The 15127-nt window shown below is 37.6% G+C and overlaps 1 protein-coding gene across 2 annotated transcripts; it reads right to left on the bottom strand.

The window, feature by feature from the left end:
• LOC107623838 (nodulation protein H) lies at positions 5322–8593 on the bottom strand. 2 transcript variants are annotated; one of them, XM_016326225.2, is made up of 6 exons: positions 8330–8593; positions 7689–7930; positions 7340–7598; positions 6121–6300; positions 5826–5981; positions 5322–5725 (listed from the first exon to the last, which is right to left on the bottom strand). In XM_016326225.2, exons 1-6 carry the CDS (start codon positions 8357–8359, stop codon positions 5552–5554), a joined length of 1041 nt encoding a protein of 346 aa, XP_016181711.1. In that variant the 5' UTR covers positions 8360–8593; the 3' UTR covers positions 5322–5551. The 2 variants fall into 2 exon arrangements, with proteins under 2 accessions (XP_016181711.1, XP_020968805.1); XM_021113146.1 differs by having other exon boundaries at positions 7689–7912; positions 8330–8566.

Raw genomic sequence — 15127 nt, 5'->3', positions numbered from 1 at the left:
TTCAATGTATCTATTTTTATTTATTAAAAAAATATTTAAAATGTGTTATTAATTGTAGTTTTATCATGTATGCTAGTAGGAACATGTTAGCTAAATAATAATAATAATAATAATACATGTGCCACTTAAATTAAATAAGTCCAATTAATTAATTTGAAATACCTATTAGATCATTCTAAAATCTTAATCACATTAAGAGAATGCTATGCTAGCACTGTAATATTCCATACCAGCACTGATTAGGAACGAATGAAGATTTATAATTTGTAAGTTTAAAAATGAATTTAGACATTTATAAAAATTAAAAACTACTTTAATGAGCGTTCTTAAGGTATGAAATTGCAACTCTCAAAATAATATACCGTCTTTCAAGTTTCATCCATAAGGTAAAACATATTAATACCTTTGCCATCATTATAGTGTTATTACGTATTCCACAAAGAACATATTAATTATTGCATCCTAATCCTAAATTCCGAATCCATACCGATGAATTGACATCTAAATCACACATGTCTTAAAACATGGAAAGCATTCAAATATGGCTGTAATATAATCTAATAATAATAAGGGTTCGCGATCAATTTGGCAATTTGCACTCCAGATAATAAATTAAACGCGCTAAGTCAATGATATATGGTTTTATATTATAAAAGCAGTAGTTGAATTTGGTAGCAAAGCTTGCAAATTTTCATTTCTGTAAGTGAATGTTGTTCACTGTTTAGGAACATACACGAGAACACGACTAGGTCAAAAAATTGGCATCGCCCTGTTGAATGCCAACGTGTGAAGATTGGCTAGTCAACATTATTGTAGTTATGCAAATGCAATGGGATCTTTTATGACTTTTATTCAGCTTAGGTGCCACCCCTATGATGCGGTGTTTTGACCAGCTTTGTCCTAAGCAAATTACCTAGGGATGACAATATGACATCAATATCTATGTCAAAATGCACTAATTTGACTCGCTTTTAGAATTTACAAAAATTGTTTTAATGTGTACACGGTATAAAAGTTAAAATAATTCAAATCTATATTTATAAAAATTAAAGTGAACATTTACCTTTTAGAAAAATTGAAATTTCATACAAGTGAGGACCACATATAATATTTGAAAGATATGAATTGATATCCACGCATACATTCATTATACATCATCCATGATCTCTTGAATATTCTGACTCTAGGTTTATCTTCTCCCTTTCTTATTGTGAACCCTTTTTTTTTTAATATTAGACTGTTAATGGTATATCTCACAAAAATTATTGGGCAAGCATGTATTACATCATTGTGGTTGGCGGCTGCATGCAGGAGGATGGAATTCGGCGATGCACCGTTAAACAAAAACCATCACTGACATTTCGTGTTGCATGTGCGACTTGTGGATGAACTCTCTCCCACTCTATATATATTTACCTAAAGCCAATCCCATCTCTTCTGATCTCATTTTTTCTTCTTCAATTAGCTTCTCACTTTCACCAATTAAGAAAGTCTCACTCCAGCTTAGTTTTAACAAAACGGCAGGGAACACTTTGTACAAAGAAAAAGGAGACCCACCACTAAATAAACCACACAAGTAAGTATTTTATATATTGTTTATTGTTTTAGTAGCTACTTATTGTTATTAAGTAAACTTTTTTATGCTGAAAGTAGTGAAAAAAGAAACAGTTTAAATTTATTAATATTATTTTATTGTTGATCAGCACTAAATAAAGTTGTTGTTAATTTATTGGTACTAGTTAAAGAATATAAATTGTTGTTGTAACCATAGTAATAGTATTAGTATTGATGTTAGTTAATTACTGTTAGTATATATTATTAATTAATTGTTAATACATATTTTTAGTAATTTTGTTATTTAGTATAAAATATCGTCGGTTCTGATTCATACATTCTGTAGTCGACGCTGTTTCGGATGATATATTCTTTAACTACTATCACATGCAATAACAACTTTATTATTAAATTTCATTCCAACGACCGTCTGCAATAACAGCGGGGACTGCACCAATAATAAAACAAAATAAATTTAAATACTATTCTATCATTATCATCATTGTTAATGCAGTGGTAACAACAACAACAACAACAATAAACATCTGCCACATAAACATGGCTCTCCAGATAGTTGTTAGCTCGCTAGTGCATTTGTAACATCTGCCACATCTGATCTTTCTTAACCATGATATCATCTTCCTCCACATTTTCAGCAAGACCAATAATTTCATAATTACCTTCAAACTCTTCATCGCTTTCGTATTATAACCCGTCCAATCTATATTGAGTTTCGAAAAATTATCATTATTGATTTTCTCGAACTCAACATACAACGCGAGAAGTGAAACTTGTGCTCTAAGTAAATGATAGGTCAAAAACATTCCTTTTATAATAGCTTCTTCAGTCACATGCTTTATATATGTGTCTATACAAAATATTTGTCACTCCTTTCAACACTTCATGATCTATACTTTGAGAAATTACACTCTTAAATTCTTTATATGTTATTAGAAGAGAAACAACAATAAAATATAAGTTCTCACATAAAAAACTAACATTTTCGTGTGTATGAGACAAAATATGACTATTATAATATATTTTTAAATTAATATAACTTTCTATCTTATACGCTCCTCACACATACTCAACATGAAAAATACTCCACTTTAATTCTCTCCTGAATATGTTTCCAAAACATAATACTATTACTTTTTTTATAGTTAATTTTATATTTTTTTATTTGTTCTAGTACAAAACGTTGCTGATGTTTCACATTTATTGCAATATGTAGGTGACTTTTTTTATCAGATTGTACTTTAAAATTTCCTAAACAAATAAAATGTCAATAATGATGTTTTCCATTAATATAATAAAAAAAAAATCAAATGCAAAATGGCAATGCCATGTTGTGATTTAATTTTTTTAAAAAAAATATTTTTTTAACAAAATATTGGTGCCGTATTATACATTTAATGAATTAAAAAAATTAGCTGCACAAAAAATAGCGGTGACATTTTTTATCTTCTGAAAAATAAAAGCCTTCTCCATAACAGTGTAAAACTCATACACATAAAAATAATGAAGTATATCACATTTTTTTACAATATTAAAAAAAATCAGCCCCTTTTGTGTGTGTATATATATTGTTTGCAAAAATTTATGCTGAAATAACAAGTACAATTTCCCTCAAAATACCAACTCTTAAGATATTACATTTTCCCCTTCAAATAGAAATCTCCATGCGAGAGTTTGGAACACAATAAAATTAGAATTGATTTGATTTTAAAATCAAATTCTTTGTTTGAAATGGATTGAAAAAGAAATTGAAATTTACATTATAAATAAACTCAAATCGTTTAATTTTTATAAAATTTGGTTGGAATTAAAATAATTTGATTTGATAAAAATATAAAAAGTCATTTTTATATATCCTTTAGATATTAATATTCATGATAAGAATTTGGAGTAAGAAAAAGGTAGTAGAGATCAAGCATTGCTCGTCGATGGCGCTAGTCTGCCTAGCCACCCCTGAACAACCACTGACCAGGCCTGTTGACTGCGGATTGCCGTAGGCCGACCCTAGTTATCGACACAAGCCAACACCCGACTGACTCTAGTTATTGACGGTGATAACAAATTGTGTAGTAAATAAAGGATAAAAAGAAAAATCAAATCATTATATCAATTTTTAAATCAAATCAATTTTTTTTTAATTAATTTGGATTGGTTGAATAATTAACTTGTTATCTTAACCAAATATTGGGGATTCAAATATTGGGAATTTAAATTTTATTTTATCTATACAATAATTCATTGGCACTAACTAGAAGTAAACGCTTAAATAAATACTATGAAAATATTAATTTTCTTACATAATTAATTACAAATATAATAATTTATTTTCAATTTAACTCAATCCATTTCAATCGAAATCAAATTAATTCCAAAAAATATTTTAAAGGCGCCCTATCAGCACCATGATGACAAAAATCATGTCTTTTCTTGTGTCTGACCAAAATCATGCTTTGGAGATGCCAAATGAGAATTAAGAAAAGGTATTTTAATTAAAAACAGAAAATTGATTTTAATTAGAAAGTATACTATTTAGCTTCTTAAAAAGATAAAGCAAAAAGATTATTTCTTAGTTTTGATCTTGAATGACTACATGCATACCACGAGATTCGAACCTACGACACTTGCTTAAAAATAGTGAACTAACTACTAAGACACTTGCTTAAAAATAGTGAACTAACTACTAAACCAACCCAAGTTGGTTAAAAAAAATTATTTCTTATTATTTTACAGAATTTATACAAATATGTGAAAATGCAATTTTTTTAAAATCACCTTTTTGTCCGAAAAAGCTAAATCAAATGCAGAAAATTTCATTCCCACCATTAACCTAATATACTAAATTATCTATATACACTTGAAATTATAGTACATGGAGTCATGGACTTTGGACTCATTGATGTTGTTTACTTGCACAGCAGACAATTATTTTTTTACTAAGAGCCCAAAAAAGACATTATGCAGCCTCAAATTTCCATTTTGACTTGAAGCATAATTTGAATCCTGAGAGTTATTACAACTCACTCCCAGCTTTGGTTCAGACTCACTCCCAGCTTTGGTTCAGACTTCAGAGTTGGCATGAACTACAGTAATAATATTATAATATAAAAATGAAAATGACATGACACAGGCTGTTGTGTACCAACCTTAAACGTTTCCAGCTGTGCGCAGCTAAATTAATTAACCCTTATAAAAAATGTGAATAAACAATAATTCAGTTGTGCTGTCTATTGGCAACTTTTACAATATTGGAGGTTTCTTTTTTTTGTTTGAGAACTCGATAGACTAAGAACTAATCCATCGCGAATCTGAATTCTATTTAAGAATCTGCCACTGGCCAATAGGTTACTGCATGCACAAAGTGGAATTCGAACCTCTCGACACTTGCTTAAGCGAACGAGTGAGCTGACAACTCGACCAACCCAAGTTGGTTCAATATTGGAGGTTTCTAACGTTACTTTCTCCCTTTCTCCACACCCATTTTATCTGTCACAGTCTCTTTTTGGTATATTCCTAAATCCTGATAACCTGACCTATGTATCCAATAGATACATTCATTGATAAGGATATAATGATATACCAAAAAGAGACGGTGACATATCAAAGGAAACGGAAGAAGTGATTTAAATATCTATCTGCTGATTGTGGGGAAAGAAAAACTTGATAGGACAAAGAAAATGGTACACTGAAACAGAAGGTTCTCTTATAGCTCCAGTACAAGAGTTGAACAAAAAGGTAAAAAAAAAAAAAAAGTGAGAAAAATGCAAAGAATGAATTAAATATTAAATTGAATAACCAGGCAAATTAGCAACATAAGATTGAGTACAAAGATGAGGGAGCCCTGGCCAAAATTTCAACAGGGTGGCGGTCGTCCCTGTTGGCTCTTGCCGCGTAGAATAGGGGGAAGGCTTACATTAAGGGAAATAGAGGGAAAAGAAAAAAAAGACAAAAAGGGCATGAGGTATGTACATACCCAGCAGCGTTATCTACGGTAATCTTCATGGAGGAAATTCTCGAATGGTGTTCCGGTGAGTGCCTTCTCTACATCGTTCCAATTTTTGACTTGGCTGGATAAGGTTCCTTTATGTATCTTAACCTGACGTGTCTTTAGTTCCATGCGAGGAACCTTCAGAAAATCCTGAACATCCATTAATTTCTGAAAACAAGAGAAGGAAATGAATCATCAAGAGCTTGTCATGTGCATGTATAAAAGTAATACGAAGCAGATACCGAGCAACATGTGGTTTTTGACTTACAGTCCGGTTCTTGACGACATCTTCGTAATATACGAGAATGTGTCTGGTGCTCTTGAAATACTCCAGAGCCTTCTTGGTGGTTTCGCTTACTTGCTTCAAATTTTGTATCAATGTTGATGAATTGAGTTTGGGTTTGTATTGTGCAAGTATTTCAGCCTGAAAGCATAGTCATAACCAATTAACATGAAATATCAATAGTTTTTGATGATGTTATGTTAACCAAATTAAGCATCTTGCCGCATTCCACACACACACAGAGAGAGAGAGAGAGAGAGAGAGAGAGAGAGAGAGAGACCTCCTTGGGCGAATGAACATGGGATTTATGAGTTCCATTTAATGTCTTAGCACTCCGATCGTACTCATTTGCAATTACAGAAATCATCCGGCGCAAAAGATTCCTTCTGAAAAGAAATATGACTGAAACACCATGTATTCTGAAGTACTCAGCAATTTGTTCATGATTCTGCATCAATCCCTGCATTAAAATACAGATTATGATATAATCAGATGCCTTATAAGCTTAAAATGATCATGCATGAAAGAATCTAGTGCCATGTTGGTATCTGTGTATGCAATTTAAAAATTAAAAGCCAGATGTTAAAAATATTGAGAGAGGGAGGGCAAATATAGAGAAGCTTATTGAATGAAATCTTGTCTTTGAGCATCAGAAACTAGTTTAACAAGTGCATAGTCGCTCAAGTAGAACGACGCAGACATTCTATTAATAAAAACGGATCTAACATAATACAGTATTCACTGAACATTGGGGAAAACTGGGTGACATATAACTTTATCTGTTCAAATATTGTATCTCCCCTTTGAAAATCAACTTGTAGAAAAGGAGCTTCCGCATCATATGGTACCTAAGTGTTAAGGGCAATTTACTAAAAGCTTAACAATTAGGAAAATGATAAGTCGATAGCAAGAAGAAAGATAACTATTGAAGGGTGCATACATGCATCTTGTAAAGCATAAATTTGACCATTAGGGTTTTGAAAGATAACTCCTGCTTATCTCAAGATTTCTAGACCACCATTTATAGGTACATCACTCTTTTCTATTTTTAGTACAACAACCAACAACAGTAATGTTTTTCGTAGGATAAAAAATTATGGTGAGAAAGGAAAGAACACATAGACAGAGGACAAGGCATCATAAAAAGAAGCAAGGTTAAAGCGATACAAAAATGTAGGCCTCTTTAAGCCATGTGAGAAAGCACACCACATTCTCTAGGGGTACTTCATTGAACAAACACACTTTGAACCATTACATGGATATACCATTAATCAATTTTTGTTTCTTCAACCATCTGACAAGAGATGATATCAGAATTCGTAAGAGGTTCAGTATTGGAAGAATTCAACATGCTAATGCACTTTTAATGTCCACAAATAACACAAGTTTGTCCAATTTTGGCTCAAGTATCGGAAGGAGAAATAGATACAAAGATGAACATCACGCAAGACAAAAATTTGATGAAAGATAGGGGCATTAGTAAACAAAACAACATCCACCTGATTAAGCATCCACTTCAAGCCAACAGCAGCTGTGCACTCGTTTTTTGAAGCGCTACTGACCCAGTCTAGATTATAAATGGTATCCAGCGTCTCCGTTATTGTGGACATATTACTCCTCCTCGCCTTAACTGAAAATATTTCCCCATTTGAGCTTATGTTAGCATGACTGTTTAAAAATGTCTCGAACCATCCACTCCCAGATCTCTGCATCGACAGAATAGCGAAATACCGCACAGGGCTGCAAGCGCATTCCTCCCTAACAAACACACCACAGAAGCAACATCAGTAAAATCTACACAGATTCGACAACTAAAATCTCAGGTTTAAGCAGTGCACCATCCTTCACCTGCTGTAAGTTTTGGGATTTGGGTAGTGAACATAAGGAATCTCCCAAGGTTCAATGTTAGGTTCCGGGCACGGCTTGTCAACAATCTTGATATCTAAAAATCCAATCTTGCTGGCGGTGCCTATGCCTATTTGCTTTAGACAAATAGAACATATATACACACCACAGACCATAGCAAGGGTTAACACGACCATCCTCCATATCAAAGTAGTATTTTTCAAACCCTTTACAAGGAAAACATCCTGTAAACATTATAGTACAATAATTTAATTCAACATTTATAGTATACAACAACTACACACACATAAATATATAAACAATTAAAGACTTCATCAATGTTGATCCAGGACATGAAATAGAGATTAATAACACTGAGCTAACCAACCAAATGCAAACAGAATCAACATCACAACCCCATTGGCATTCATAAAATGCACTCACATATTCGATTTCAGGTTATTTTAAGAAACCAGATCGGACAATCTCACGTGCCACCCCATGAGAAAACAAAACCAAAAAGGGAATCTTTCACCTCATGTTTTTTGGAGGATTTGAATGGTAAGAGCCAACATGACACATGACCGAAGTATAAAAAACAGGAAATTACAAAACAAAACAAGAAAGGGGGAAAACACACTAACCTTGGCGATGGAAGATAGATCATCGGCCATTGTTGACGAGCTCAAAAGGAATGAAAATGAAAAGGCATCTTTGGGGGTACCCTTTTGGATTCTAAAGCTGATTTTCAGCTCTCATTGATTGCTGAAACCCGTAGAAGGAAGAAGATTGAAGGAAAAGCGAAAGGGTTTCGATGATGATGAAAAAGGGTGGGTGAGTGAGTGACTAAGAGCTTCCTTCAATTCTTTTATTTATTTATTTTAGTAATTATCTTATTTTTAGATTTATTTATGTATTTATGTATATCTTTTTGGTCTCGTCCGTGGATAACGAATTGATGAATAAAGGGTAATAAAGTGCTTTACTGCTTTTCTCTAAAATTGCAAACTTCGACCGTTGCCCTTTTCATTTTTGCGTGAATCTAATTTTTATTTAAAATATATTATTGTCCAACAACAGATTGTATATATAAAAAATAAAATTTGAACTCTTCAATTTTTATTTAAACAAACAAGTAAGCACACGAATATCTTACTCAAATATTTGAACTCCTGGATATCTACACAAATTTATTTAAGCACCATGGATTATGGATTAGTATCTTTGAGCGCAGGCAATTTTCATAACATTTTCTGTTCCCTGGAAGAGTGTAACCGAAGAAAAACGATATCATGATTCATGAGTGTGCAACCCCGCTTCGTTAAAGGACATGCTCCTGACTTTCCTTCAATAATAAACCACTTGACAATATATATTATATATACTACTATATAGTCTAGAATTTGAAAGCACTCGATTGCTTACTTGTATATATGAAATTTCTTTTATTTAAGTTGTAACATTGAAACCATTCGAATTTCGAACTCATTACAATAAATAAGCATTATAATTTTTTAGAGTGCATTTGGGAAGTAGCAGAAGTTACTTTTTTTTACTCTTAAATTATGTCACAGTATGTGTATTTGTCACTACTTTAAAAAGAACTTTTAACTTTTCGAAAAGTTAATTCATAGTTTTTTTAAGAAATAGAAATATATGACTTCTCTTCCTTGATAAATCATTCTATTATTTCCGTAAAAAAAATTGACATCAAAACAAAAAAAATCTAATTGCATTCTTGGCTCTATAACTTAAAAAATACTGAAAATACTGGCTCCACCACCATTTTCACCCAAATTTCCATCTGCTAGAAGCATTGGCATTCTACCATCATTTTCATTTTTACGTAATGATTTATTTACCTAGGAACGTGCTGTATGGTAACGTGTTCGAATCCTTCTTTTAGTTTATTTACCTTGGCAATGTATTGTTGGAGTAGGGGATCCCGTGTCTGGTAGTCTCCGTTAATTTGGGAGCTGACTACTTGGAAATCGGTATTTACCTCTATGATTTTTGCTCCGACTTCCCGAGCTAAAGCTAGGCCTGCCAAGAGGGCCTCATATTCTGCTTGGTTGTTTGAGACCGGAAATTCGTACCGTACTGACTGTTCGATTACGACTCCGTTATGGCTTTCGAGGATGACTCCGGCGCCCCCGGAGGTGATGTTCGAGGAGCCGTCAACGTGTAGCTTCCAGGACTCGGGGGTGGAGTCTCTTGGTGTCATTTCGGCGATAAAGTTGGCCATGGCTTGTGCTTTGATCGCGTATCAGGGTTCGAACTTGATATCGAACTGGGATAGTTCGATGGACCATGCTAGCATTCTGCCTGCTAGGTCGGGTTTCTGTAATACCTGCTTAACCGCTTGGTCGGTTCGGACCGTCACGGGATGGGCCTGGAAGTATTGTTGTAGGCGTCGGGAGGCCGTAAGGAGTGCGAAAGCTAGCTTTTCTAAGCGTGAGTAGCGGCTCTCCGTGTCCTGTAAGACCTTGCTTATGAAGTATACGGGTTTTTGTTCTTTTTTCTCGTCTTTACGGATAAGTGCTGCTGTGAGCGCCTCTTCTGTTATGGAGAGGTACAAGTAGAGTGTCTCCCCTGTCTGGGGTTTGGCGAGGATTGGTGGTTCCGTTAGGACTTTCTTAAAATATTGGAAAGCTTCTTCGCATTCCGTCTCCCATTCGAAAGGTGTTCCTTTTTTCATTAGTTTGAAGAAGGGGATTGCCTTTTGAGCCGATGCCCCGAGGAAACGTGATAACGCCGTTAATCGGCCGGTGAGTTTTTGGATTTCTTTAAGGTTTTTTGGGCTTGTCATCTCGAGGACGGCATGACATTTCTCTGGGTTTGCTTCAACTCCGCGTTTTGTGATCATGAAGCCGAGAAACTTTCCTGCCTCCATTCCGAAGGCGCATTTTGTTGGGTTGAGCCGCATTTGGTGTTTTCGTAGGGTGTTCATGATGACCTTGAGGTCGTTGGTGAGTTGTTCGCCGGATTCAGTTTTGGCGAGCATGTCGTCTATATAGACTTCTAATTTGCTTCCGGATAGGTTTTGAAATATTTTGTTGACGAGTCTTTGATAGGTGGCTCCGGCATTTTTCAGGCCGAAGGGCATCACTGTGTAGCAGTATGTCCCGTCTGGGGTGATGAACGCTGTCTTCTCTTCGTCTGGTCGGTGCATCGGGATCTGGTTGTAGCCGGAATATACGTCCATGAAGCTGAGGTATCGGTGGCCAGATGCGGCGTCTACTAGTCCGTCGATGTTTGGTAGGGGAAAGGCATCTTTTGGGCAGGCCTTGTTGAGGTCTGTGTAGTCGACGCACATTTGCCATTTCCCGTTAGATTTCTTCACTAGCACGACGTTGGCTAGCCAGGTCGTGTAGATCCGGAGTATGCGTCCATGAAGCTGAGGTATCGGTGACCGGATGCAGCGTCTACCAATCCGTCGATGTTTGGTTGGGGGAAGGCGTCCTTCGGACATGCTTTGTTGAGGTCCGTGTAGTCGACGCACATTCGCCATTTCCCGTTAGATTTTTTCACTAGTACGACGTTGGCTAGCCATGTCGTATAGGGGAGTTCCCTGATGAAGTTGGCTTCGAGCAAGGCTTTAACTTGCTTTTTGACCTTGACGGCCCGGTCAGGTGACATTTTTCGTCTCCTTTGTGCCACGGGTTTAGCTTTGGGGTCCACGGTGAGTCGGTGGGACATTAGGTCGGGGCTTATTCCTGGCATGTCGGCTGGTATGAATGCAAACAGGTCTCTATTTTGTTTCAGGAGTTGAGAGAGTTCCTCTTTGAGGTCATATGGGAGGTTCCTATTAATGAAGGTGTATTCATCTTTGGTTGGCCCTATTTGTAGTTTTTCCATATCTCCTTCTGGCTCTGGCCTGGGTTGGCCGTCTTGTCGGGCATCCAGATCGGCTAGGAATACTCCGGCCGCGTCTCGGGATTTCTTCCTTAGGGCTAGGCTGGTGTTGTCGCATTCGGCTGCGACTTCTCGGTCCCCGTGGATGGTACCGATGGAGCCGTCGTCGGTTTTGGATTTCATAAGGAGGTATTTGGTAAAGATGACTGCGGAGAAGTCATTGATTGTTTTCCTTTCGAGGATCACGTTATAGGCTTTGGAGTCCTTTAGGACTACGAATTCAGATAGGATTGTCTTCTTCTGGCTGCTCATTCCTGTGGTGATGGGAAGTGTGATTGAGCCATCTGGTTTGAGAAAGTTGTCTCCGAGTCCCGTGACACCGTTGCGGTGTGTTTGGAGGTTGTCGTTGTGGAGCCCGAGTTTATCAAAGGCTCCTCGGAAAAGGATGTTTGAGTCTGCCCCGGTGTCTACCAGTATCCTTCGTACTAGTCCTGTTCCGATTCTAGCTGAGATGACGAAAGGGGCATCCTCGGCCGAGGTGCCGTGCTGGCAATCCTCTGGTAAGAAGGTTATCGTGTTGTCGGCCGCAGCGGTTGGGGTTTGGTTTCTGACAGCCATTACTTTGAGATATTTTTTTATCGTTAGTTTTGACTTACTTGATACGTCCTTGCCTGTGATGACGTTTACTATGATGGTCGGATCTTCCTCCGGGCTTTCCCTGGGGGTTGCTTTTGGGTTCTTGGGTTACACCCTTCTCTTTCCGGCGACCTTTCTCTTTCTGCGCGTCTTGGTTCTCTGATGATTTTGGCAAATTCTGGGAGTTTGCCGTCTCGTATGGCTTGTTCGAGGGCGTCTTTAAGGTCAAAACAATCTTGTGTTTTGTGACCGTAAACCCGGTGGTAGTCGCAGTAGAGGGTTTTGTTGCCTCCCGTTCTTTTTTTGAGTTGTTGGGCTTTTGGAATGATGCCTCGATCTGCTATTTGGTGGTATATCTCGGTAATTGGTGCCGTCAGGGGCGTGTAGTTAGAGAATTTGCCGATTCTTGGTGGTCGGCTGGTATTTGTCGGTCTGGGGTGGTCTCTTTGGTTCTCTCTGGGTGGTGGGTTTTGGCGAGAAGCCGAGTTGCCGTGTTGGGTGTTGCCGTGTTGCCGTTTGTTGGCGGCAACGACCTGGCTGACTTCTTCGTCATTGATGTAATCTCTGGCGACGTTCTGGATCTCGTGCATGGTCCATATTGGTTTAGTGGTGAGGTGTTTGTGAAAATCTTCGTTCATGAGTCCGTTGGTTAGGCAAAGGCTTGCGACGGAGTCCGTGAGTCCGTCGACCGTCAGGCATTCGTCGTTGAAGCGATCGAGGTATTTCCTTGTGGATTCGTCTTGTTTTTGCGTGATCCTCAGTAAGCTGATGGGGTGTTTGGCTTTAGTGATTCTGGTTGTGAATTGGGCCATGAATTTTTGTGTTACATCGTGAAAACTGGCTATGGATCCGTTTGGGAGGGCGTTGAACCATTTGATCGCCGGTCCTGCCAGGGTTACCGGGAAGGCTCTGCATCGGACCGCATCGGCCGCTCCTTCCAGGTTCATTCTGGCCTCAAAGGCCGTTAGATGTTCCTGGGGATCTTTGGTTCCATCATATTTCATGTCAGTAGGTTTGTCGAAACCTTTGGGGAGTTTTGCTCTTAAGATTCCTTCTGTGAAGGGTGTAGCTCCCATTATTATATGGTCGTTTCTCGTGCGCTTGGTGTTTTGGTACCTCCGATCTTCGTCTGAGTAGTGTTGATGACTCGGTTCTCGGGAAGCGCTGCGGTCGTGTTTCTTGTTGTATCGCCATTCTGGCGATTTCTCGTGTCTGTGGTCGCGTGAGGTACTGCGACCGTTTCTACTGTCGTTTCCAATAGTTCAAGAAGTTCTTAGCAAAGTTTTATCCTCCTCAAAGGATCATCAGGCTCAAAACAGAGGTTCAAACATTTACTCAGATGGATGGAGAGTCATTGTATGAAGCATGGGAGATACAAAGCTTTACTCAGGAAGTGTCCACCAGAGATGTTTAATGAATGGGATAAACTCCAAAATTTCTATGAAGGACTGACAATGAAAGCTCAAGAGGCACTTGACTATTCAGCCGGAGGCTCAATGCAACTCATGAAGACAACTGAAGAAGCTCAGAACCTCATTGACATGGTGGCTAACAACTAATATTTCTTCGGCCATCAGAGACAATGCCAACCATCACTAAGGAAAGGAGTGTTAGAAATGGAAGGGGTTGACACCCTCCTAGATCAAAACAAGATAATGCAGGAGCAGATTCAACAACAATTTAAGCAGATGGCTAAAAAGATTGATAGCTTGCAAGTTGCAGCAGTGAATACAAGCCAACCATCAACCACATAGGGGCAAAATAAAGAAAACCAATAAGATCAGCAGCAGGAACAACCTCAATATGTGCACAACCAAGGTTCAAGCCAAAATAAGGTTTATGGTGACACCTACAATCCATCCTGGAAGAACCATCCAAATTGAAAAGATCAAGCCACAACAAGCAAAAACCAAGAAGCTTCAATCAGAAATCTCGAGAGGCATATGGAACAAATGGCTAAACGAATTACAAATGTATCCCCTAGTGCCACTCAAGACCACTCAAGGGACAAAGGAAAAGCTACAAAGTGGGAGGAGTGCAAGGCAATTATAGTGGAAAGTGAGAAGAAAGCCATCAATCAGGAAGAACACAACAGAGAAGTTCCATAAAAAGAGACAGAAGAGAGAAGTGAAGAAGATCAAGAAATCAAGAATGCAAAAAGCTCAAAGAGAGATAAGGACATCCTTGAAACACAACTACAAGAGAAGAAGGAAGGGGTGAAGCCACATATCCCCAAACTTCCATACCCTCAGAGGTTCAAAAAAGAAAATGAGGATAAGCAATATTCAAAGTTCCTGGACATATTCAAGACCCTCAGCATCAATATTCCTTTCTTAGAAGCACTTGAACAGATGCCAGTGTATGCCAAATTTATGAAGGAAGTGCTGACAAAGAAAAAGTCCCTAAAAGAAGGACAAATTGTTGAGATGACAATGGAATGTAGTGCTATTCTCCAAAGAGAGTTACCAGAGAAGAAAGATGATCCTGGGAGTTTTTATATACCTTGCACCAAAGGAGACATAACAATTGAAAAGTCATTCTGTGACCTTGGTGCAAGCATAAACTTGATGCATTTGTCTCTAATGAGGAAACTTCGAATTTGTGAGCTGAAATCCACACGAATACTCCTTCAAATGGCTGACAAATCCATCCAGCAAGCAGTTGGAGTTGTAGAGAATGTACTGGTAAAAGTGGAAAAATTCCTTCTCCCAGCTGATTTTGTCATTCTGAATATGGAGGAGGACCATAACACCCCCATCATCCTAGGGAGGCCTTTTCTTGCTACGAGCAGAGCACTGATAGATGTTGAAAAAGGGAAATTGTTGCTGAGAGTGCATGATGAGCACCTAGCATTCCATATTTTTAAAACCCCACATGAGCCCACTCAAGAAGAAGAGTGTACGGAGGATAAGGCCAGAGATCAAAGTTTGAAGGAGGTAGTCAATGAGTTA

The sequence above is a fragment of the Arachis ipaensis genome, chromosome B10, assembly GCF_000816755.2.
Source record: "Arachis ipaensis cultivar K30076 chromosome B10, Araip1.1, whole genome shotgun sequence".
NCBI lineage: Eukaryota > Viridiplantae > Streptophyta > Magnoliopsida > Fabales > Fabaceae > Arachis > Arachis ipaensis.
Note: the sequence above shows the minus strand (reverse complement) of the source record. Positions and strands in the feature narration are given on the sequence as shown.

Bases quoted from the DNA above. Each gene is read 5' to 3' on its own strand.
- LOC107623838 (XM_016326225.2), bottom strand. From the start codon at position 8,359: ATGGCCGATGATCTATCTTCCATCGCCAAG. The intron at 7,599-7,688 runs GTGAAGGATGGT...TGTGTTTGTTAG, and splicing joins AATCCCAAAACTTACAGCAG to GGAGGAATGCGCTTGCAGCC. The intron at 5,726-5,825 runs GTAAGTCAAAAA...TCTTGTTTTCAG, and splicing joins ATGTCGTCAAGAACCGGACT to AAATTAATGGATGTTCAGGA.